Raw genomic sequence first — 22612 nt, 5'->3', positions numbered from 1 at the left:
GGAATCCACATCCTCAAATCCCAGTCTGACGCTGGCTGGGCTCCATCTTCCTTTGCCTCAGCAATTCCTGCTGGGAAGTGACACCAGAGCCTCTTTTTGGGGTAGTTTACATCAAACAGGTATTGCAGAGTTACTGAGGTTGGAGAAGACCTTTAAGGTGAGGATCTTCAAGTGCAACCAACACTAAACCATGTCCCCAGGTGCCACATCCATGAGGTTCTTGAGCACTTCCAGGGGTGGTGACTCCAAGGTTTAGGAGCTGTCACCCTTGATGGTGGTCCCTTGGGAAAGCCCTGAGGTTTGCAGAGGACAGAGAAGAGTCAAGAGTAACTGGTGGTTGTTCTTTCCTTCTCCACCACCCTCAGGGGAAGGTGCTGATTGCCCAGATCACTGCTGAGAACGAGAAATTACTCCAGGAGAGGCGACGGCTCCTCCAAAAAATCTCAGACCAGGAGGAGTCCCCGTGGAGCCTCCGCTCTGGGATTCCCTCCCTACAGAGCAGGTAGGCCCCTGCATCCCCCATCCTCCCTTTTCCTGGTTTTGTGCCTCTTTCTCTTAAGAATTCCAGAGGAAATTCTGGACTGTAATCATGGCTGTAATTAGGGATGTAATTAGGGATTTAATTACCCCATTTTCCCATCCAAGACCTCACCACTGAGCTGGAGGCTGTGGAGAGCAACAGCTCTGAGGTTGGAAAAGAAAAGTCCTGTTGGAAAATGGGGCATGGCTTGGAAGGAGAATAACCTGTGCTTTGTGCCATGCTCAGAGGGAAGACCCTGGAGGAGGAGAACGCGCGGCTGCAGGACAAGCTCCAGCTCTCCAGCCTTGTGGGCTCCTCCCAGCGCCTGGCCAGGAGCAGCCCCGCTCCCAGCACTGAGGTGAGACCCAGCAGGGCTGGGAGCAGCAGCAGTCACAGAACTGAGGGGCTGAGGGGGAGCTGGGTCCATGCCTTGAGGTGGAAAGGGCTCCTGGGTAGTTGGTGGTGACAGATGTGGTGAGGAGCTGAGGGCTCCATACTAGTGGGGAGAGACTCTGTGAGGAACTGAACCTCCATACAGATGTGGTGAGGAGGGGATTTGTGAGGAGCTGAGGGCTCCATACAGGTGAGGAGGGGCTTTGTGAGGAGCTGAAGGCTCCATACAGATGTGGTGAGGAGCTGAGGGCTCCATACAGATGTGGTGGGGAGAGGCTTTGGGAGGAGCTGAAGGCTCCATACAGGTGAGGAGGAGCTTTGTGAGGAGCTGAGGGCTCCATACAGATGTGGTGAGGAGCTGAATCTCCATGCAGATGTGGTGAGGAGCTGAATTTCCATACAGATGTGGTGAGGATGAGCTCTGTGAAAAACTGAGGGCTCCATACAGATGTGGCAAGGAGCTGAGGGCTCCATACAGATGTGGTGAGGATGAGCTCTGTGAGGAGCTGAGGGCTCCATACAGATGTGTTGAGGAGAGGCTCTGTGAGGAGCTGAATCTCCATACAGATGTGGTGAGGAGAGGCTCTGTGAGGAGCTGAGGGCTCCTCACACTCAGCCCCTGCTCCTCCCTGAGCTGCTGCCCCTGGATCCCCTTCCTCAGGGACAGGAATCTCACCTGGCACATTCAGAGCTGGTCAAAGCTCAGTTGTAAAGCTGCTCTAGGAAAGGAGAAGGTTGGGACTGTTCCTCCTGCCAGGGGAATGTTCCCTCCTCAGGCCAAGCCGAGCAATAATTCCTGAGCTGAGGGATAGTGGTTAATGAAGAAGTTTGGCAGGAGAAATGGAGAAAATCCAGAGAATCAAAGTTTTCAGATCAACCAGGTGGATTTAGGAGTTTCTTGGGACTTTTAATTTGGGGAGAACCCAAATTGGTTGGAAATGAGCTGTTGAGGGGGAAAGGGCTGTTTGGGGCTCACCTGGCCTTGATGAGGCTTGGTTTGGATTTTTTAGAATAAATTTACACCCAAAGGACAAGCAAACCCCTGATTAGCACCTCATGGGGCTGCACTTGGTGCAGAGGGCTCTCAGTGAAGCTGGGGGAGACCAGGAATTGTTGGAATTGAGGGTCTGACCTGTGTCTCCTCCTTTCCAAGTCTCTGTTTCTCCTTCCAGGACCTGAAGCTTGCTCCTGGAAGCCACCCTCAGAGCAAGGTGCTGCCACCTCCTCGTGCCAGGTACCGTGGGGGGGACAGAGGGGCAGCCAGGGAGGAGCCAATGGAGAATTTTGGCTGCTCCACCCTGTGCTTTCACCTCCCAGAGGCCTTTTTTGGTAGTTTTGGGGCAAATTTTAGGGAAAATAGTGTTAAAATGGCATTTAAAATAATGGTATTGAAAGCAGTCAGTTAATGGGATGGAGAAGTCCAATTTTAGGGAAAATAGTATTAAAATGGCATTTAAAATGGTATTGAAGCCAGTCAGGTGATGGGATGGAGAAGGCAAATTTTAGGAAAAATGAAATGGCATTAGAATGGTATTGATATGGTATTAAAATGGCATTAGAATGGTATTGAAACCAGTCAGCTGAATGGATGGAGAAGTTCAATTTTAAGGAAAATAATATTAAAATGGCATTAAAATGGGATTAAAACCAGTCTGCTGATGGGATGGAGAAGTCCAATCTTAGGGAAAATAGTATTAAAATGGCATTTAAAAGGGGATTGAAACCAGTCAGCTGATGGGATGGAGAAGTCCAGTTTTAAGGAAAATAAAATGGCATTAGATTGGTATTGAAATGGTATTAAAATGGCATTGAAATGGTATTAAAATGGCATTAGAATGGTATTGAAACCAGTCATATGATAGGATGGAGAAGTCCAATTTTCAGAATATTTTGGGGAGCACTGTGGGATTTAGGAATCTTGGTGCTCAGGGCCTTTGCAAGACTGTTTATACAAGAGGTGGTGACACTTGGGAGTCCTTGTGTGGCCAGAGCTGTGTCCCACATCGCTCTGGGGTGTGTTCCTCCATTCCAATCCATGCCAGGGGAAGGCAGAGGGACATTCAGCTCTGGAGATGCAGCTCTGGGGGTTTGGTGACAGCCCCAGGCACTGTTGGGGTGGAGGATGGTCCAGGCAGGTTCTGGACCTGTTAGGAAAATTACTCCAAGAGAAGAGCACCCACATCGTTCTGTGCTGCTCAGAGCTGTTGGGTAGGGGTCACCCAGACTGCACAGAATGACAGAAAATGAAAAATTTGTTTCCAGCTTCCCACCCCGAGATCTCCCAGAGCCCCTGGGCGCCCTGAAGGCCCTGCAGAGCACAAAGCCTGAGGGAGAGGCTGAGAGCCAGGATTCCTCCTTCTGCCTGTCCCCCTCACAGCCCTCAGAGATTGGGTACCTGAACGTGGCCTCTCCTGGGGACAGCACGGCCCCCTCAGCCTCCCCTCTGCAGGAGCAGAGCCACAGCCTGGGCTCCCAGAGCTTCTGAGCTGGGGATGTTGGTGCAGCCTGACCAGAGCCACAGCCTGGGCTCCCAAAGCCTCTGAGCTGGGGATGTTTGTGCAGCCTGACCAGAGCCACAGCCTGGGCTCCCAAAGCCTCTGAGCTGGGGATGTTTGTGCAGCCTGACCTCACCTGCAGGATCTGGGCTCCTGGAGCCATGGGACAGCAGAGCCTGCAAAGAGAATTGCCAAATGGACAGATGGACTGTGCCATGATTGCTGGGATGTGTTCCAACTAAATGATTCCACAGTTTTGTTGTTTTGGTTTTTTTTTTTTAACTTGCCCACCTGTAAATGTGTGTGTGATCCCAAATCCACTGGAGGCTGGAATTTGTAAATAAACTCTGTACAGTGCTAGAGGGGTGGGGTGAAGGGTGTCTTCCCTCAACCCTAATCCCCTGTCCAGTCCAAATCTATAAATTTTATAAATAAAACTTGCAGAAATTCCCTTTTACCCCATGCCCCCACACTGTCATTCCCCTTTTCCCTTTGCTCTGTGCAGAGGGGAGCAGGATCTCTGAGCGCTGGGGAGGGGATGGGAATGTGTGGGGAAGGAAGATGGGAGGAAGGAGAAGCTCTGGGGGCAGGATGTGATGGGCAGAGGGGTCAGAAATGACAGAGGGGGAGATGGGAGGGCAAAGGGAAAAGGAATAGGGGCAGGAGAGGGAAGGGAAGATTTGGGAAGGGAAGGAAAGGAAATTTCAAGGAAATTTCAAGGAAAAGGAAGGGAAAAGGGATACTTTTGGAATAGATGGTCTCTGAGGATGCTTGGGTGACAGTGAGAGGGACCAGGCCATGCCAAACAGGGAGTGCAGAGAGTCTGAGAGTGCCAAGAGGGAACAGCAGGGTCAGAAGTGCAGACCAGGTGGGAGCAGAGCGTGGCTGGGCATCTCCGTGGGCCTGTCTGTGCTCCCTGGGCTCTCCCTGTGTGTTCAGGGAGCTCTGGATCCCTCAGTGCACCCCTCTGCACCCTGGCTGTCCCTCAGAGGATATCCCAAGCCCTGGTCTCCATTTTGGGGGTATCCCCACCCCTTGGTTTGTTTTGTGCCATGCCCAGACCCCAGCACAGCCTTTGGGTGCCCCCAACCCCTGGCTGTGCCCGTTTGGGCTCCCCAGAGCCCTCCAGGAGCCTTTTGGGGTGCACAGAACCTCTCCATGGGATTTGGGGTGTCTCTGGGCAGTGTGTGAGCAGTGCCTGGGGCAGCCATGCACCCTCATCCCCCTGGCTGTGCCTTGGGCCACAGGGGAGCATCAGGAACACTCCCATGGAGGGGCTTGGGGGTTTCATCCCCTGTGAGGGGGCAGGACTGGCTCAGCCACGCTCAGGGAGAGGCAGAGTCAGGTTTTAGAAGGGGCGCAATCCATCAGAGAGCCTGGAGAAAGCACAGACTCATTGCTGAGCACTGGGCACAACCCCGGTGTTACAAACTCCTGACCCAGGGAAGGTACCTGGCTGTTCCCACTGAGCCTGAACCTGAACTAACCCACTGAACTTTGAATTTTTGGAGCTTCCACCCCTGATGGATCCAGACTGTGACCATCACTTTGAATGTGGACACTGAAATTGCAATAGCCAAGTCTTGTCACTGCATCCATGGGTGGTGAGACCTTTCCTCTCCACTCTCTACTCTGATCCTTCCTTTTTCTTCTTTCTTTCCCTCATGTATTTTCTAAAGTGTTATTTTTATACTTTTATATTGGTGTATTTCTAAAGAAAATAAGTAAAATGGCTACATAGGTGATTTCCATTGCAAACAAAGTGTTAAAATAAATGTGACATATATAAAAAATATATATGTGTGTGTGTCTATGTGTGTAAACACCAATCATTCAATGTCCTTTCATCCACTCCAAGGGATGGATTAACACAAGAGCCTGGGTTATCCCACCTCAGAGATGCCTTGGAGCAGCTCCCTCAGTTCTCCCTCACCCCACAGCAGCTCTGTGCCCACACAACAGGGTGGGCAATTTTCCACAACCCTCCAGCGGCCCAGAACAAACATAGGACTCAAGGTGGGACCTCCCCAGTGCTGGAGGCACAAAACAGGGAAGAAAATGCAAATTTCCAACTGTGGCAGGGGCCATGGTGCAGGTACAGAACCAGAGGGAAATCCTGGGGTTTGTGTTGATGGGGAATTGAGAGGAACAAGGAGCAGGGCATCGTTCTTCTGCCTGATGACCAACAGCTCCCACCAAGGAATATTCTGGACACTGGGAGCACAGGGAACAGGAGGTTTGACCGTGATCCTGCCCACAGTTGTGGTTGTTAGGAAAATTAATCCAGAAACACCAGAGGTTTATGTCCAAAAAGGAGACAGAGGAGTCCCTTTTTGGCTTTATTCCAATAAAGGGAGAGGCCATGGGGCATTCCCCTGGGATCTCTCCAATTTTTGGAGGATGCAGCCTCCTTTTTATCCCAATTTCCAAGCCACATTTCCCTTCTCTCTTTCCCCATTTCTGAGGTACTTGAGAGGTACAGACCTCTCAAAACACTTGATCCCAAAGATTTCCCTCTAATGTATAACCCCTTTTCATTTTTAATTCTTATGGAATTTAGGGGTTTTTCTTCTCCATTGTTTCTTTCATCTCTCAATGTCAAATTTCATTTATCAGCAAACCTAAAGTTTATTTGTAAAAGCAAATATCTTTTTCCATTCATCAATCAGTGAAATCCTTCCCATTATTTCTTTTATCCCCCAGTGCTGGTTTTATCTACCAGCAGCCCCACAGCTGGTTTGTAAAGACAAATCCACTGTTCCTCTCATGGTTAGTAAAGTATTGGTGATATTTTTGCCCAACATCTGGGAGAAATGATGAGGATGTTAAAACTAACCAAAAGAATAATAAAGTACTGGAATGCTCTTGCCAGGGAGGGGTAGAATCACCATCTCTGGATGTGTTTAAAAAAAGACTGTACATGGCACTTGGTGCTAGAGTCTGGTTGAGGTGTTAGGGCATGGGTTGGACTTGGTGATCTTAGAGGTCTCTTCCAACCTCATTATTCTGTGATTCTCTTTGTTTTCTGCCAAATTCCTAACTCACACAGCAGTTGTCTGTGTAACAGGATCTGTGTAAATCATTCTAAACCAATTTCCATCTGATTTTCCAGCCACCTCAGCAGTGGCTGTGAGAGACTCCTTGGAAGGGCTCTTGGTGACACACGTGAGGTCACAATGGGACATTCTGCCTCCGTGGAACCAGAACACCCTGAGGGTCAGAGGCCAGCCCAGCTGGGGTGCCCCATTGTCCCACCAGGCCTCCCACCCTAAGGCCATGGTGGGATGGAGAGGAAGAAAGAAAAAGGCCAGGCAGGAGGAACCACAGCCACGACACAGCTTTTCTCTGGCTTCTTCCTTGCTCTGTCTCCAGATCTGGTGTACTTCCACAAGGATGGTAAGGCCTGGCATCCTCCTGCCCCTGGGGCTGGGAATGTGCTGGTGGCTCTGCCCAGGGAGAGGGTCCCTTTGGAGGAGGGGATCTGACATTGGGAAAGTGAAGGGAGGACGATGAACTTCATAACTTGTGCTGGGCTCTTTCTCTTCTTCTGACAGAAATCATTAAAATTTGGGATTGTGTGTCTGAGTGCTGTCGCCAGGACCTGCTGCTGAAGAAGGTGGGGCTGGCTTCCTCATGGTCCTCACTCAGACCATGGGGCATTCCTGATCCTCCCTCATCCTCTGGGGCCCTCACCAGCCTTGGGGGCAGAAGTGTCCGAGGCAGACCCTGAATTTTAGTCACAGACCCAATGTGAGCGCAGGCAAGAAGCCAAGTGGTGCTTGAGTAGAAGAACATTGGATTTCCACTTTGGAGTCCTCCCCAGGATGGCTGGGAAGGAGGGACACCCTCTTTTCCAGCCTTCCTGGGCCTTCCTGCGCTCCTTGGGCTCTGGGAGTTTCTCCCACATGTCTTGCAGCCTACAGAGGAGGGAGTGAGGAACCATTTGGAGTGAAAGGCTCTCCTCCAAAGCTTTCCTGGGGCCTCCATCTCAGCCCTTGGAGCTGCAGGGATGGAAAGGCCACAGATCACCCTTTGCCCCCTGATTGCTTGCTTTTGCTTCCAGAGAGTTGGGCTGATGGGCCTGGGCACCATCCACATTATGAAGAAACCCATCTGGCATGGAGAAGGGGAAGGTTTCATGGCAGACACGCCGGAGTTTGAGCTAAGCAAGCCCCTTCCCCTGGTGGGGAAGAATCTCCGTCATGGGCAAAGCCCTGTGCCTGGTAAGATGTGATGGGATGGTGGGACCAGCCCTGTGCTCCCTTGGGACATGGACGGGTCCCTCCAGGTGTCTCTGAGTGCCCACAGTGTGCTGGAGAGCTCCTGGAGGTGTTCTGAAAATCTCCTGCTCTCAGGTTTTGGTTGGTAATTGCTGCCCCGAGATGTGCAGGATGTCTCTGAAGAACGAGTCTGGTCTCTTCACTTTTTGGTCTTGAAGTTGTTTATTAATTCTTATCTACAAAATTTTCTTTCTGCTCAGCAGGGCAGCCACAGGCACTCTGTGTTGTCCTTTTATACTACAAACTACGTATAACATATTTACACTTAATTCCAATACCTATCACCTGTGTTAGACAGTGCACTTCTACTCTAAACCAATCCCAAAGTGCCAACATCACTGCAGAAAATGGAGAGCAAGAAGAAGAAGAAAGGCTGGACACACCCAAGTTCCTCCATCTTGTCCCCATAACCGCCATACCAGAAATCCTAAAATCTACATTTTCACCCTGTGATCATTTTATTATTATACTATTCAAACCCGTGTGACTTTCAGGTCCTCATACAAAGCTGGCAACTTGCTCCAGGGGTCAAAATCAAATCCCCAGGTGTTCTGGGCTGTGTGCCAGGGTCTCCGAGCCCCCCGGCTGTATGGAAATGCTATAGGATTTGTATATTGTACTAGATTGGTTAGTGAAAATCAGAATATTCAACACAGAAGAAGATTTACTGTATTGTAATGGGAACTTTGCACTCTTGCCTCGCTTAGCTCTTGCCCCTCTTACCCCTTTTACTCTCTTACCCTCCCATCCTCTCTACTCCACTCTTCTCTTGGGCCTGCTCTGAGCTGTGGCTGGCAGGGCCCTGCACCCAGCACCTTTGCAATAATACACAAGTTCCAAGACCAGAAGAAGATTTATTGTATTTTAACGGGATCCTCGCCCTTTGATCCTCTCTTTTACTCTCTAATTCTCTCTTTACCTCTCTCTTTACTTTTCTTGGGCCTGCTCTGAGCTGTGGCTGGCAGCTCCCAGCAGGGCCCTGCACCCAGCACCTTTGCAATAATACACAAGTTCCAAGACCAGAAGAAGATTTATTGTATTTTAACGGGAACCTTGCTCTCTTATCCTCTTTACCACTCTCTTTACCTCTCTTTCTCTCTCTCAGGCCTGCTCTGAGCTGTGGCTGGCAGCTCCCAGCAGGGGCCTGCACCCAGGCCCTTTGCAATAAACCCCAAATTCCAGGATCTGGCTGCAGAGATCTCTCATCTCCATCCATCCTGATCATCCTAACCCCGTCGCTCTTACACCACAGAAGGGCTGAGGGAATGACTTTGTGCTTTCTCCACAGGGATCTCCAGAGATGATGAGTTGATCTGTGCTGAGGTGGCCCAGCACCTGCACAAGCCCAAGGCCACCATCATGATGTGCATCAAGGCCACTCTGCAGATCTGTGAGTGGGCCCTGTCCAGTGGGAAGAACTTTGACTTTGTGTTCAAGGACATCGGGGTCCTGCTCTGCCGTGGGAAACACGTGGTCATGAGGTTCTTTGAAGGCCTGGTCCAGGAGGTGGCTCAGTTACAGGGCCTGGCTGAAGGGCTGCTCCAGGTGAGTCTGGCTTGTGTTTTGTGTGCCCTCACACTCCTGGGGACACAGCTGTGACCTTGGGCAGCTTTCCATGCTCCTGGGAGCTGAGCCTGATGTCAGGAATTAGCCCTGGGCTTGGCTCCTGTGGAGATGCTGCTGGTGGGGCCTTGTCCCAGAACACTGAGGTGGTGGAGATGCTCATGGATTTGGGACAATGTACCATGGTCTTGGTAGCTGAGCCTGCCATCCAGCCCTGGGTTTGGCTCCCGTAGAGATGCTGCTGGCATGGCCTTGTTGTCCTAAAACGCTGAGGTGGTGGAGATACTCATGGATTTGGGACAATGAAGTAAATTTCCATGCTCCTGGGAGCTGAGGCTGCCATCTTGCTCCCAGGGAATTACCCCTGGGCTTTGGTTCCTGTGGAAATGCTGCTGGCATGGCCTTGTACTAAAGTGCTGAGGAGATGGAGATATTAATGGATTTGGGACAATGTAGGGGATTTCCATGCTCCTGGGAGCTGAACCTGCATTCCAGCCCTGGGTTTGGCTCCTGGAGGTGCTGCTGGCATGGCCTTGTTGTGCCAAAATGCTGAGGTGGTGGAGATACTCATGGATTTGGGACAATGTAGGTGATAGTGGAGCCCTGGAAAAAGTTAAAGATAGAATCTAAAATGTTAGGCTTTGTGCTTTCCCAGATCAACTGCACCTGTGTAAGCAGTATGGTAAATTATATAATTGTTAGATGTGATGATTGTTTAGTAATTAAATCTAATTATTATATAACCATAAGAAGAATAATGAGAAACTATGTTGGAAATTCAGAGAGGGGCTAAATTTATGTATACAATAGAACAATATAAGTTTAATAATTAAGATAAGAGTATAAAAACATGATCATATTGGAGGTATGGTTGGAGTCAGATATGGGTAATACCCTGATTCCCAGAGCTCTTTAATAAAAAGCACTGCATATAATCCCCCGTGATTATGTGTTTTTGAATGCTAACATAGGGGCACAGGATGGTGGAGAGAGAGCTGGGGCTGGGGGCTGGCAGTGGAAGAAGGGGGGTTTTGTGCCTTTTGAACAGCGGGTAAATCCCCTGTGGATGCTGCCATGTCTCTGTCCCTGTTGCAGTCGCTAGATCTGAAGCTGTTGTCCATAGCCCAGCTGGAAAAGGACATGTCCCAGCTCCCTCCTGGAGGTGTCTTTGTGCTGCCACAGTGAGTGCAATGCTTTCTGTACGTGGTGGGGTGATAAACAGCAACACCTTTTGGTCCTGGCTTCTCCCATGTGGGAGGAATCCTTGGATTTATTTAATTTTGGAGGTGGAATTGAAATTCTGTCTTCTATGGGTGGATTCCAATGGTGTATTGAATTCCATGGTGAATTGAAATTCTCCATGGCCGTTCTGGCTTCTTCAGGTGGGTTCCCTGGGAAGAGGGCCTGCTCTTTACCTTCCCAATTCAGAGGGGAAGACCCTCGAGGCACAGCTGAGGGCCATGGAGCTCCACCAGCTCCTTCCCTTTCCTTTGAGAAACACTGAGAGCCAGCAGGCCCCAGAGCCTGGGATGTTCTCAAGACTGAGAACCAACAGGCCCCAGAAGGCGGGATGTTCTCAGGGGTTTGTTTTCTCTGGAAAACCTCGCTGACAAGAGGGATCTCACGGCCAAGAGGAGCCCTGTGGAGGGAGACTCTCCTGCCCATGCTCCAGTGTTGTGTTTCCTTTGGAAAGCTGGTAACCTGGAACAGCTCCTTCCCAGAGGCTGCCATGGATTCTGCTGCCTTATTCCAACTGGTGTGACCTCCTCCTTTGCAGCTTTGTGCAGGCAGATGGGAAGACCGAGCCACATCCTCTCAGTGCTTTGCTACAAGAAGCTATCATAACGAGCAAAACCATGACCAAGCAACAAACAAGACCAGGTACATTCCCTCCCAGGACCTGACATCCTCTATGCCCAAGGGAATCCTCCCTCCTGCCAGAAAATTGTCCCAGCAGGTCCCTCCTTCTGAATGGGGAAGCAGTGGGACAGGACCATGGAGCCCTCAGGGAAGGGGATGGGCTGGTAGGTCCCTCATGCCCAAAGCACTCTGGAGATGCTGTTGAGAGGATCTCCCTCTTTTTCTTCTTCAGGGAACCTTCCCAACCCCCTCCTTCTTCGTCCTCACCTTCCTCCAAATCGGATAAATGATGTGAAAGGGACAGGAAGAGAAAAGAAGAGGGCAGATGGAGGAGTGCAGAGAGGGAGGTGAGACCTGAAAGAGTAGGCTTTGGGTAATTCCATGCTCCTGTTGCTGATTCCTCAACTGCTGGGCCTCAGGCTGGGCCCTCCCAGGGGGCTTCCCTGTCAGGGGAGACCCTCCTGGAGTGGTTTTGTGTCAGGAAAGAGAGACCCACTGGATTCTTTGGGTCTTCAGGTTCTTGTTTATTGTTATCTTGAGTTTTGCATGCTGTCCACACCAGGCTCAGCACAATGGAAAAGCACAAAAATGGCCAACAATCTCTTGTTCCAAGGTCTTTTCAGACTAAACTGTCCAATTAAGAGCTGACACCTGGATTATTTTCCCTTTTAACCCAATAACAGATCCCAAAGAGCCCCCAGTGCAGACTTTTCTGCCCAATTAAAAAATGCCACCCAAACTCATGAAGGAGGAGGAAGGAGAAGCATGAAGAAGAAACCCAGGACAACACCCTGTGCCCTCCATCTTGCTGCCATCCACAACACACTAAAAATCCCCAAACCTCAATTTCTCACCAAGTGATCCACCTACACTACTCTCTATAATCTATTTCACACCCTAGTGGATTGTAGTCTATTCTGGAGTTTAGGAAACTTTCTCTATGACTGAGGGTCAGAGTCAGTGCTGCCCTGGGGGTCAGGGCACCCCAGAGCAGACACAGAAATATTCCTGTGCCCTGGGTTTCCACACTCCTGGACTGGTGTGAGGAGCTGTCACCTTTGGCCATGCTGCCTGTCCTTCAGGAGAGCAGATCTGGGCACTTGGCCCTTCCCATGGCATGGGGAGTGGGCAGCAGTGCTTCGGAGAGGTTTTGGAGACAAAACACTTGTGTGGTGTCTTTGCAGTTTGCTGCCTCCAATTGAGAACTCTGTGAGGAAGGGCAGAGCCACCAGGGAGTTGGAAGAGCCCAAAGCTGGGCTGGCAGCTCCCCTCATGCAGAGAAAATTTACCCAGGTATGTTAGGTGGGTGTAGGATCATGTGCTGCCTCACTGCAGGGAGGCTGTTGAGAGGATCCCTCTGGATCTGCCCACCCTGGGATGTCTTTTGTGTCCTCCCTTCAGTCCTGGGAACAACTTCATCCTTCAGGGAATCTTTCTCTGAACAGAACCTCTGTGGTGCCCAGATTTCTTCAGATCACTGCCAAGAGCTCTGGGGGAGAGAGGAGAGAATCCAAACTGTCCCTTGGGCCGTGGGCTGCAGGATGAGACTCTTATTGTTGCCAAAATGCCTGAGCTGCCTTCCCTTTGCTCCATGTGACAGCTTCCAGCCCTGGCAGAGCAGAGGAGTCTGAAGAAGGGCGCTGCCCTCTCTCCTGGAGGATTTGAGAGGCTGAGGAGGGAGAGAGTGGCTGCTGTGGCAGGAGTGGCTGCTGCTCTGTGCCCAGAAGGGACCAAGCAGGAGAAGGCACCGTCCCCTCTCAGGAGAGCACCACAGCTAAGGTAGGAGTGTGGCAGGGGGCACTGAGCAGGTGGGAGGTGTCACTCTGGTGCCAAGGTTGGGCAGGAACAGGTGAGAGGCAGGATGGTAGCAAAGGCAAAGAAGGATTTATTCAAAAGAACCGCACAGTTTTTATAGAGTGGTAGAACAGATCCTATTCTATTGGCTAAGTAACAGAAACTGTCCTGACTGCACTGTCCTTGAGAGGAACAGAAAAATAAAGTGTGGGAATCTACAAAATCAGAGGGTTTTGGGAAAGCTGCAAAAGGCAGGCTTCAGATACAGTAGAACTGTGATTAGAGCTAAGCAGCAGCCATGAGATAGTTCAGTGGAAAAATTATTTAAAAAGTAGAAAAACAAGGACAAATAGAACAATGGTCTGTGTATTAACACTTGTCTAGAATAACACTCTAAGCTACAGAAAAGTTTATCTAGTGAGATATTAGGTTGAAAGTTAATAATAGAGGAAGGTTGAAGGTTAATAATAGAGCTCTGTTTTTTAAGCATTGTGTTTTAAGGCTCACAAGCCAGTGTTGTATTTGAAATAAGCAAGCATTGTTTTAACCAAAGGTACGTATTCTTATAGTGGTTGGATAGAACTACTGTCAATGTGCTTTTGCTTTGTGTGATTGGTCAAAAAACTTATAAAGTGAGTTGTGACATTAAGTTCTTGATCTGCTGCCTGGGATGTGAGCTGATGGCATCTTCCCATTGTCATAACCATGGAATGAGACTGATGCTGGAAAATAAAACAGCTCAAGGCACATTCCACAGCAGCCCCATCCCATTAGTGATCAGTAAATAGCCCCCGGCCGGTGATATAAAGTAGAAAAATAGCACCTGCAAATTGTTTATAGTCAACAAGTTAACAGAGTTTCTAGCTCTCTAAAACTTCTCTCAAGCTCCTGTGAGAAATGCTTGCTGTTTCCCTCTCTCGGTCCCATGGCACCCACAAGGAGGGACCTCATTAGGATCAGGGAAGTGGAGCCCTGAGCTCTGGGCTGGACGTGGTCCTGGGCATGCCCTGGGGCAGCCCCTGATGCTGTGTCCCTGCTGAAGGGGGTGGTGGGGCCCAAGGCACACAGGAGGAGTTGGGCCTGGCCGGACTCCAGGCAGGGACTGAGAGGGGAATCTGTCCCTGCCTTGCAGGACCCCACGAGCCAAGCAGGTCCTGCTCAATCTGCAGCCCTACAAAGTGTCCAGGGAGCAGTGCATGAAGGCCTTTCAGATGAACCAGCTGCGGAAATGGTCCCAGGACGCATCCCTGGGTGAGCAGGGGGAGCATCTCCCCTCCAGGCAATGGGGGCATCTCCCTGTGCACCACATCCCTCCCCTGCCTGCCAGCAGCCCCTGGCAGTGCCACCAGCTGGGCGTGGGGTCCTGGAGCTGTCCCAGCCCCAGGTGACAGCCCCAGGTGACAGCCTGAGGCACGTGGGGACATGGGAGGGTTCCTCTGCCCTCGGGCTGGTCTCTCCAAGGTTTTGGGCTGGTGGGGCTGGGTTTGCAGGGCAGGGGTGTTTGGGAGGCTACAGAACCTCCAGGAGCAGCCCTGGTGAGCAGAAGGTCTCTGTTGTCCTCCTCCCTGTACCCCCTGAATCCTGAACAGCTCCTGCATCTAACCTGAGCTTGGCGAAGAAGCTGAGTGTCGATGAAGGGACAGCAGAAGACCTGTGACATGGGGACAGCCACATGGAAAAAGGAAAAAGGAATAAAGACCTAGAAAGACCACTCTTGTCTTTCTTCTACCCCAAGTCTTGCTACCAAGCCCTTCATTCCCAGCCTGAGTTGAGACTGGGGGTTTTCCCAGCTTGTTGGGGAAGATGAAAAAGAAAAGTCTTATAAATTTGATAATCTTGTTTATTTTCAGCCTTAACAATTCTCTGGTTCCCTCAATGCTTCCTTAATCTGTTTAGTTTCCACCAAGCTGTACTCAGGACTTAACAAGTTGAGGATAACCCAGGTTTTGGAGAAGAAGATGGTTGTAAAAATTCCCAAGCATGTGGGAAATGAAAGGTTCTCAGAGGAGAGTTTTGCTCTGCCCTTTGCTGCTCCACCCTTGACCCATATTACAGTAATTAAGGGCAGAGGCCTGAGCTGCTGTGGGCTTGCAAATGTTGCTGGCTGCTGGCCAGGGCAGCAGAAAAATCATTACAGGAAAGGAAACAGGCTTATTTTGTTGGAATAAAGATCATTGTATTGCTGGAATAAAGATCATTCCAGTTCAAGTTTTGTGTATGTGGAGAGAAGAGAGGCAAAGTCCTTCAGCTGACACTATGCATTGTCAGCTCAGCTTCAGCTCTACAGTGATTTTTGGGTTACACTGAATCAGAAAAGTCCCATTCCCTCCCTCCAAGCCCCCTGAGTGGGGAGCTGGCTGCTTTGGGTTCTGCAATTTTACACAAAGCAGAAAGATGATTTTCACTGTCATTTGGGCAATAATTTGGGTTACAGCAAGAACTGGAATAAGACACTGCTGAGGTTGAGGAAGGTGCTCAGTGGGTGTCTGTTGCCCTCTCCTGTCCTGCTGGGATCAGGAACGTTGTTCTCCTGCTGTCTGTGTTCATCCAAACCCACACAATTCCAGAATTCATTTACAGACTTGAGAACCTGAGCCTGATGTCAGAACTGAGCTGGGGCACCTTGGTCCTCCTCCATCCGCGTGACATCTGTGTGTGCTTCCACATGGAAATCATGGAGAAATGGATTGGATTCCTGGCAGCCTTGGCCCTAAATGACATCCCTGCACCTTTTAACACATGGGTTTTAATTAGGGGCTGCAAAGAGCGCAGAGGACATTTCATAGCTGGGCATGGGCAGCACAGCCTGGGGTTCTCTGCCCTGGTCCTCAGCTCTCTCCAAAGCCTGACAGGAGTGGGATCACCAAGGACAGGACCAGAAATTACGTTATTGTATTTGGGTTCCCCCCAGACGAAGGAAGAAATGATGAATCTGACTTCATGAAGGCTAATTTATTATTTTATGGTACTATACTATATTTATTAGAATAGAACTTATTATATTTATTTATTATATTTATTATATTTATTTTATATTCAATATATTTATTTATTAATATATATTTATTATATAAAAGAATTTATTATTTTATGGTACTATATTATATAAAAGAATACTAAACTATACTAAAGAATACAGAAAGGATACTTACAGAAGGCTAAAAAGATAATAATGAAAACTTGTGACTCTTTCCAGAGTCTTGACACAGCTTGGCACTCACTGACCATTGAGTGAAAACAACTCTCAGCAGAATCCAATAAAACAATCACCTGTGGGTGAACAATCTCCAAACACACTCTAAAGGAGTAAAACACAGGAGAAGCAAATCAGATCATTTTTGTTTTCCTTTTTCTCTGAGGCTTTTCAGCTTCTCAGGAGAAAAATGCTAAGCAAAAGGATTTTTTCCAGAAAATGTAAATGTCACATGTTGTGCCAGGGGAGCTTTAGGTTGGATGTTGGGAAAATCTCTCTGTGGAAAGGGTGGGCAGGCACTGGAAGGGGCTGCCCAGGCCAGTGGTGAAGTCACCATGCCTGGAGATGTTCCAAAAAGGCATTTTTTGATGTGGCATTTGGGGACAAGGTTAATGGTGAGCAACCTACCCCCAGATCCTGGGTTGATGGTTGGACTCAACAATCTTAGAGGGCTTCACAGAATCAGAAAGTTGTTTAGGTTGGAAAATCCCTTTAAGATTATTAAATCCAACTGTTCCAGCATAGAGAGATCCACCCTGTCCCCTGGTGTCACATCCACATCAACAATCTTAGAGGGCTTCTCTGACTTTAACAATTCCCTGATTATGTGATTGCACCCCACATTCCTGAGACTCCCAGAACAGCCAACTGGCTGGAACAATTTTTTTTCTATCTCCTTCCAAACTTCTTTTTTCACTCCCAGTTGTGCAGAAAGTGCCCATGGGCACTTTGAGGTGTTGCTGAGCTCAGTCCCCACCGTTTATTTATTTATTGCAGTTGGGAATGCGTTGCCTGCCTGTGTCAGGGCCAGTGGCTCAAAGTGGGAGCGACTCATAAAGGGCAGGATGTGCCTGGGTGTGACTGCCCAGCTGTACCTGTGGGCAGATAACTGAGAGTCCCCTCAGGGTTTATGGCATGGCAATAGAAAGTCTGGATTAATGGATTACCAGCACCAGGCTGGAGGGAGTCTTTATAAAGCTCTGACTGCTGAGTCTGAGAGCTCAGAGGAGGGAAAGTCTGAGAGACACAAAAAGGCCAAAGAAAGGCCAAAGGTAGAGGAAATAAAATCTGTCCGGTTGAGGAGAAATTTGGCTTTGCAGGCACCATGAAAAGCTTTCTTTCCTGGACAGTCCTGGCAGCCCTTGTCCTGGTGCACATCTCCCAGGCAGTCTATGTTCAGGTGAGTTATTTCTCTTTTATGTGTCATTATTACAAATTCAACAAAGTGATGATATTTTTTAAACTTCTGGTTGCAACAGGGATCTTGACCTGAATTAATAGATCTGAATTTTTGCTTTGCTCTGCCTTGATTTCCACCTGTCTCTCCCCATTCTCTGGGTTTTCCTTCTGTAAAACACTTCAGGTATCACTAAATGCTGCTGCTGTTTATTTACCTCCTCCAGCCACACCTCTGCTCTGAAATCCTTTAGGGACTGAGGTGTTTCCTGCCCAGAATTTTCTCCTAGACCTAAAGCCATGTGCAGTGAAGGTGCTGACTTTAGAGAGAGTGGTGCAAACAAGGTGTGAACAAAGAAATTATTTTGTGTTACCTGGTTCTAGGTAGGAGGTTCTTTGTGGGAATGATCTGTGAGTTTATGGGATGGAGCCTGTAAAAAAAGGGCAAAGAAGAGCTTGGCTGGATCCAATTAAATATTAATGGGCAGAGGAGTGATTAAAGGAGCCTCTGTGAAATCTTCCAAGTACACAATCACCCGTGGGTAAACAACCTCCAAACACATTCTAAAGGAGTAAAACACAGGAGAAGCAAATCAGATAATTATTGTTTTCCTTTTTCTTTGAAGCCTCTCAGCTTCTCAGGAGAAAAATCCCAAGCAAAGGGATTTTTCCCAGAAAATGTGAATGCCACATGGCCTCAAGTTGTGCCAGGGGAGCACCAGCTCCAGAGGTGTCACCTCTGGCTGATACTCCATGTCCTGGTTTGAAAAGGAAGTTTGAGTTTTTTGGGGAGTTTTGTAGCGTCAAACCATGACACTCCACACAATGTGGAAGGGGTTAGGAAGGTACCTCAGGGCCCTGGTTTGTTTTTGGGGAAGCTTTGGATCTCTCTGCTCTCCTCCTGAGAGGAGATTTCAGTCTGATTGCAATGTAAACACTTTCCTCTGAGGACCAGGAAAACTAATAAAAACCAACACTTGTTAAACAATTATTGACTCTCTTTATGTGTGAGCAGCTGGTGTCCAGGGATAAGGAACCTTTGTGTCCTGGACTATCCTTTTTTTGTCCTTTGGATGACAGAGGTAGCCAGAGGTAGCAGGTTTAAGCTATTCCTTTCTCTCAAACCATTCTTCAACATTTACATTCTCCAGAGGAGCAAACACCTTCCTACTCAGTGAAAAACATTCCCATTTTCCACTTGCAGCCATAAAATATATTAATAAATGAGAATGGCTGCTTCTAGGTTATGTAAGAGAGTATGGAGTGCATCTCTGGAGTTTGAGCTGGAATTCTCCTCTCATTAATCATTAAATCCATGTTTTCCCCATTGTACATGCAGTGAACTCTGAGTCTTGCACTCCTTTCACCTCAAGTCTTTGAGGTCTGACTGATTCTGTGATTATTCACTGCACAAAGCTGGCTTGCACTCTTCTTTCTGAAATTGCTCCTGACACTTTCCTTCCTTGTCCCAGAGGATGTCAAATTTACCTCTCTCTAATACATCTTTCTTACTTGAGGTGGTTTTGTCTCTGTTTTGCTGTTCCTTTGTTCTTTTTTGTCCCCAGGACCTGCAGATATCAGGGTTTCTTCCCAGTTCCTGGTTTCTCTGAAATTGTGAGATTGAAATTGAAAAACCCTTTTTTTTAATTCTATGGTGTTTTTTTCTCAGTTGTGTGACTACATATGAATCTAGAGCTGCCTTCATAGGAAAAGTGAATTTTTCACAGGCAGCCAGGGCTGATCACAGAATCAGAAAGTTGTTTAGGTTGGAAAATCCCGTTAAGATTATTAAATCCAACTGTTCCTCCAGCACAGAGAGATCCACCTTGTCCCCTGTCACATCCATGTGTTTTTGGAGCACTTCCAGGGATGGTGACTCCACCAGGGTGCTGATGCCAGGGCCTGATTAGCTTTTATAGACCATTAGGATCAGAAAAGATGTCTAAGATCCTCGAGGTCAACTGATAAATTAACCAGAGTAAGATCATAAACTGATTGCAGGAGACGAGATTTTGACGTAGTAAATACGTATCCAAAGTTTATCTGACTGGGTTTTTAAACCTTGAACACCAAAATAATGTAGTGCTGTAAAAAACCCGCCAAAACCCCAGCCAGAATCAAATCCCCTCCTCACTCATTTCACACCATTCCCCATTGGACTCATGGGGATGTGAAATAAATGCTAATATTTGGTTTTGTGCTGTATCAGTCACTGCATTTTATTTCTTTACCTGACTCCAGAATCCCAGGATGGTTTGGGTTGGAAGGGACAATAAAATTCATCTCATCCCAAACCCTGCCATGGGGTTGGAGCCTCCCACATCGCCTTACTGACCACATGTTGGTCATGAAACCACGGTAAAACAGCAAATATCAATCAGTTTGAAAATGCTTATTTGCTTTCTAGACCAAACTCTGATTATCTGCAGATGGGTACAGACTTTGTGCACTTGGTTAGACAGCTGCAACTTAAATTTATAACCTCAAAAAGGGGAAATCTCTTGAAACTGAGGGAATGACCCTTTGCTGATGAACAGGAGAAGCAGCTAAAACATAGAGTAACATTTCTCAGAGTCCTGCCCCAGCTTCCTTAAGTTTCTGGTGTTATATTTATGCTTCCAAAAACTTGTTTTTCACAGATTGTGTGAGCAAGTTTTCAATGGGCACAGGGTGGGATTGCAGGGCCAGGGATTGCTGCTTTTGTGTGGCACAGCCAACACTTGGCATTTGCCCTGCTGTGTTAGGAGAACAGTGAACCAAATAAATCCCCAGTTATCCCCATTCCAGCCATGATTTTGTAGATCTCTACTTCATATCCCTGGAAGTGCTGGATGGAGCTGGCAGCAGCCTGGGACAGTGGAAGTTTCCCTGTCCATGGCAGGGGGGAATGAGAAGAGCTTAAAGGTCCCTTCCAACACAACCCCTTCCAGGGTTCTGTGATATTTCCCAGTTTTCTCTTTTTAGGCTGAAGATTCCCAGCCTGGATCTTCCTATCCCACATTTTATGGGACTGAATTCTCCCTCTGTCCACTGCCTTCACTCAGGTTTTCTTGCCTTTCTTTCAACACCATCTTTTCCCTCTGCTGTATTTTTTGGGAGAAATGGTTGCAATGGAATGGATTTGCCAAAGGCCTGGCTTCCTGACACTTCTTTTTTTTTTGGTTCTTTATAGGATGGAGACTTTAAATTCCCCCTGGAGTCTGTGAAGAAGCTGAAGGAGCTCATGGAGGGCAGCAAACCCATCAACCCTCGCATGATGGTGCCCATGGCCAGCTACTCCCCATGCCAGGACAAACACCTCCCCGAGGAGTTCAGGCCTGTGTGCAAGAGGGAGGATGCACCCATGATTTTCAAGAGGCTGAGTATGTCACTCCTATTTCATAGTTTTCATTTTTACCACGATTTTTAACCTTAAACATTCCAGCAGCAGGAGGCAAAGCCTTGGAATTGCTTCTGTGTCACTTCTGGGGCAGCTGGGAGGGTTTGTGCTGCATTTGTGCTGCTCTTTCTCCTGCAAAGCTTGGGCTCCGTGAACCACCCAAGGAAAATTCCTGCAGGGCTGAGCTGAGCTGTTCTCTGGGCACATCCCACTGCTGTGACAGGGACAAGTTCACCCAAAGCAGAATAATGGAATCACTGAATAGTTTGGTTGGGGGGCCCTTAAAGCTCATCCCACTCCACCCCTGCCATGGCAGGGACACCTTCCCCTGTCCCAGGGTGCTCCCAGCCCTGCCCAGCCTGGCCTTGGGCACTGCCAGGGATCCAGGGGCACCCACAGCTGTGCCAGGGCCTCAGCACCTCCACAGGGAGGATTTTCCTCCCAAAATCTCATCTAAATTTACCCTTCTCTAGCTTATTCCTCCTTGTCCAAAGTCCCTCTGCCACGGGTTGCTGCTGCTGCAGTGTTTGCTTTTTAAAGTTATTCTATTGCAGTAATCTGCTGTCCAGTACAAGGGACACTTTAGGATAAAATGCTGCCACATCCTGTTGTCCTCTTAGTTCTCATGGCTTCCCAAGGAATTCAGGTTTGATTTCATCCCTTCAGTCAGATTTTAGCACGAGTTAATTTTACTCAGAGCACTTCTACCTGCAAGGATCTTTCAAGTGGTGAAGTAGAAATGCAAAGCAGTTTCCAAAGCTTTGGCAGGTGGCTCTGCCCTCCTGGCACCCAACTGAATCCCTTTTTCTCCTGGACAGGCCTGGCTGCTGAGGACGACCTGTGTGAGATCTGTGCCAACGCTGCCTGTGCTGGCTGCTTCTGAGAAGGTGGAAAAACCCACACAAGACACGTCCAGCTGGGAAGTTTGTGCATTCCTGTGCAAAGATCATGTGCTTTCACCAATCAATATTCCTGGGCTTCACCTCCCTTCAACTGCAGCCAAGCTGCAGCTGCCAGCTCGTGGGGACTCGTGGGGACATCCCTGCAGTGCTGCAGCACCTGGAGCAGAGCAGATCTGCCAGCAAGGAGGCTGGGACTCCTCTGAGAGCTTCCAGGGCTGCACGAGTTGGGTGACACTGCAATGGAAATGCCCTGGGTTTCGTTTCCCACTGTTTTCCCTGGATTTGAACAAACTGTGAAACTCAGCATGCCCTGCAGCCTCTTTGATGGCTAATTTTTAATGTCCAATAAGCAGTATCTAATCATTAATATCTACCTGTGATTTGGCCTCCCCTACACACAACATCACTGGATTATTCCCTTTTTCAGCCCTCATTCCCAGTGGGTTGGATCCCTTTCCTTTCCCCCTGTCTGCAGGTGACTCCTCTGAGTTTGTAGCAGAACTGCAATGAGTAACTCAAGCTGAATTCCTGCTGTTCAGGAACATTCTGGCAGCCAGAAATCAGCCTGGTCCTTGTACTGATTGTTGTTGATTTGGGGAATGGGTGTAGAGGAGCACAGGAACACTTCTTCACTGGCTGGGTATCAAGGTTCTTCAAACTCTCTTTGAGAGAAAATAATTCTAAAGTGCAGTGCTAGAATCACACTGAAATGAAAGCATTGTCTGTTTTATTTATTGGTGGCAAGATTGTAAAGAAATTTTCTTCATGTTTATATGCTGTACAGGCAATAAAAAACTAGTAATAATTTGGATATTTTTGTTTATTTGTTTGTTATTGCTGGGTTTTGGGGTGGGTTTTGTTTTAGGATCCTCTTCTTGCCTCCTTGCTTTTTCCCCATGTAAGGCATTTCATATCTGCAGCTTCCCTGAATAAAACTTATCTTTTAACAATGTCCTGAACTTAAAACTGTCACTGTCATATTTTCTGAAAAATCCCTTCACCAGGATTTCTTCTCCTGGGAAGCCGAGGAACCTCAGAGAAAAATGAAAGCAATAAT

The 22612-nt window shown here is 48.4% G+C and overlaps 3 protein-coding genes across 6 annotated transcripts in view; all 3 read left to right on the top strand.

Moving 5' to 3' along the window:
- CCDC30 (coiled-coil domain containing 30) overlaps window positions 1–5174 on the top strand; it is a 35535-nt gene extending 30361 nt beyond the window's left edge. For 2 of the 3 annotated variants that reach the window (XM_064730730.1, XM_064730729.1), the window contains 4 exons: window positions 366–502; window positions 767–878; window positions 2086–2147; window positions 3176–5174. In XM_064730730.1, the coding sequence (XP_064586800.1) occupies window positions 366–502; window positions 767–878; window positions 2086–2147; window positions 3176–3398 (534 nt within the window). In that variant the 3' untranslated portion in view covers window positions 3399–5174. The remainder of the gene's footprint in view (window positions 1–365; window positions 503–766; window positions 879–2085; window positions 2148–3175) is intronic. The other variant, XR_010442598.1, reaches the window with a different exon arrangement.
- A 320-nt stretch (window positions 5175–5494) lies between these two features.
- LOC135456799 (uncharacterized) lies at window positions 5495–14637 on the top strand. Its single transcript, XM_064730907.1, has 10 exons — window positions 5495–5503; window positions 7472–7631; window positions 8977–9233; window positions 10347–10432; window positions 11029–11132; window positions 11344–11458; window positions 12296–12404; window positions 12712–12890; window positions 14038–14156; window positions 14495–14637. Exons 1-10 carry the CDS (start codon window positions 5495–5497, stop codon window positions 14560–14562), a joined length of 1206 nt encoding a protein of 401 aa, XP_064586977.1. The 3' UTR covers window positions 14563–14637.
- Window positions 14638–15851: 1214 nt separating this feature from the next.
- GUCA2A (guanylate cyclase activator 2A) lies at window positions 15852–22365 on the top strand. Of its 2 annotated transcripts, none has more exons than XM_064730667.1 (4): window positions 15852–15870; window positions 17199–17278; window positions 20447–20636; window positions 21472–22330. In XM_064730667.1, the coding sequence occupies exons 2-4, from the start codon at window positions 17204–17206 to the stop codon at window positions 21534–21536; spliced, it is 330 nt and encodes a 109-aa protein (XP_064586737.1). In that variant the 5' UTR covers window positions 15852–15870; window positions 17199–17203; the 3' UTR covers window positions 21537–22330. The 2 variants fall into 2 exon arrangements, with proteins under 2 accessions (XP_064586737.1, XP_064586738.1); XM_064730668.1 differs by lacking the exon at window positions 15852–15870 and adding an exon at window positions 16195–16319 and having other exon boundaries at window positions 21472–22365.
- Window positions 22366–22612: the final 247 nt, after the last annotated feature.

The sequence above is a fragment of the Zonotrichia leucophrys genome, chromosome 21 (assembly GCF_028769735.1).
Source record: "Zonotrichia leucophrys gambelii isolate GWCS_2022_RI chromosome 21, RI_Zleu_2.0, whole genome shotgun sequence".
In the NCBI taxonomy this organism is placed as follows: Eukaryota; Metazoa; Chordata; class Aves; order Passeriformes; family Passerellidae; genus Zonotrichia; species Zonotrichia leucophrys.
Note: the sequence above shows the minus strand (reverse complement) of the source record. Positions and strands in the feature narration are given on the sequence as shown.

Coding starts and splice junctions, on each gene's coding strand:
- LOC135456799 (XM_064730907.1), top strand. Junction 11,133..11,343: donor CAAGCAACAAACAAGACCAG/GTACATTCCCTC, acceptor TTTCTTCTTCAG/GGAACCTTCCCAACCCCCTC. Junction 12,891..14,037: donor AGGAGAGCACCACAGCTAAG/GTAGGAGTGTGG, acceptor CCTGCCTTGCAG/GACCCCACGAGCCAAGCAGG.
- GUCA2A (XM_064730668.1), top strand. CDS start 16,289: ATGCTAAGCAAAAGGATTTTTTCCAGAAAAT. Junction 17,279..20,446: donor CCCAGGCAGTCTATGTTCAG/GTGAGTTATTTC, acceptor GGTTCTTTATAG/GATGGAGACTTTAAATTCCC. Junction 20,637..21,471: donor CATGATTTTCAAGAGGCTGA/GTATGTCACTCC, acceptor TCTCCTGGACAG/GCCTGGCTGCTGAGGACGAC.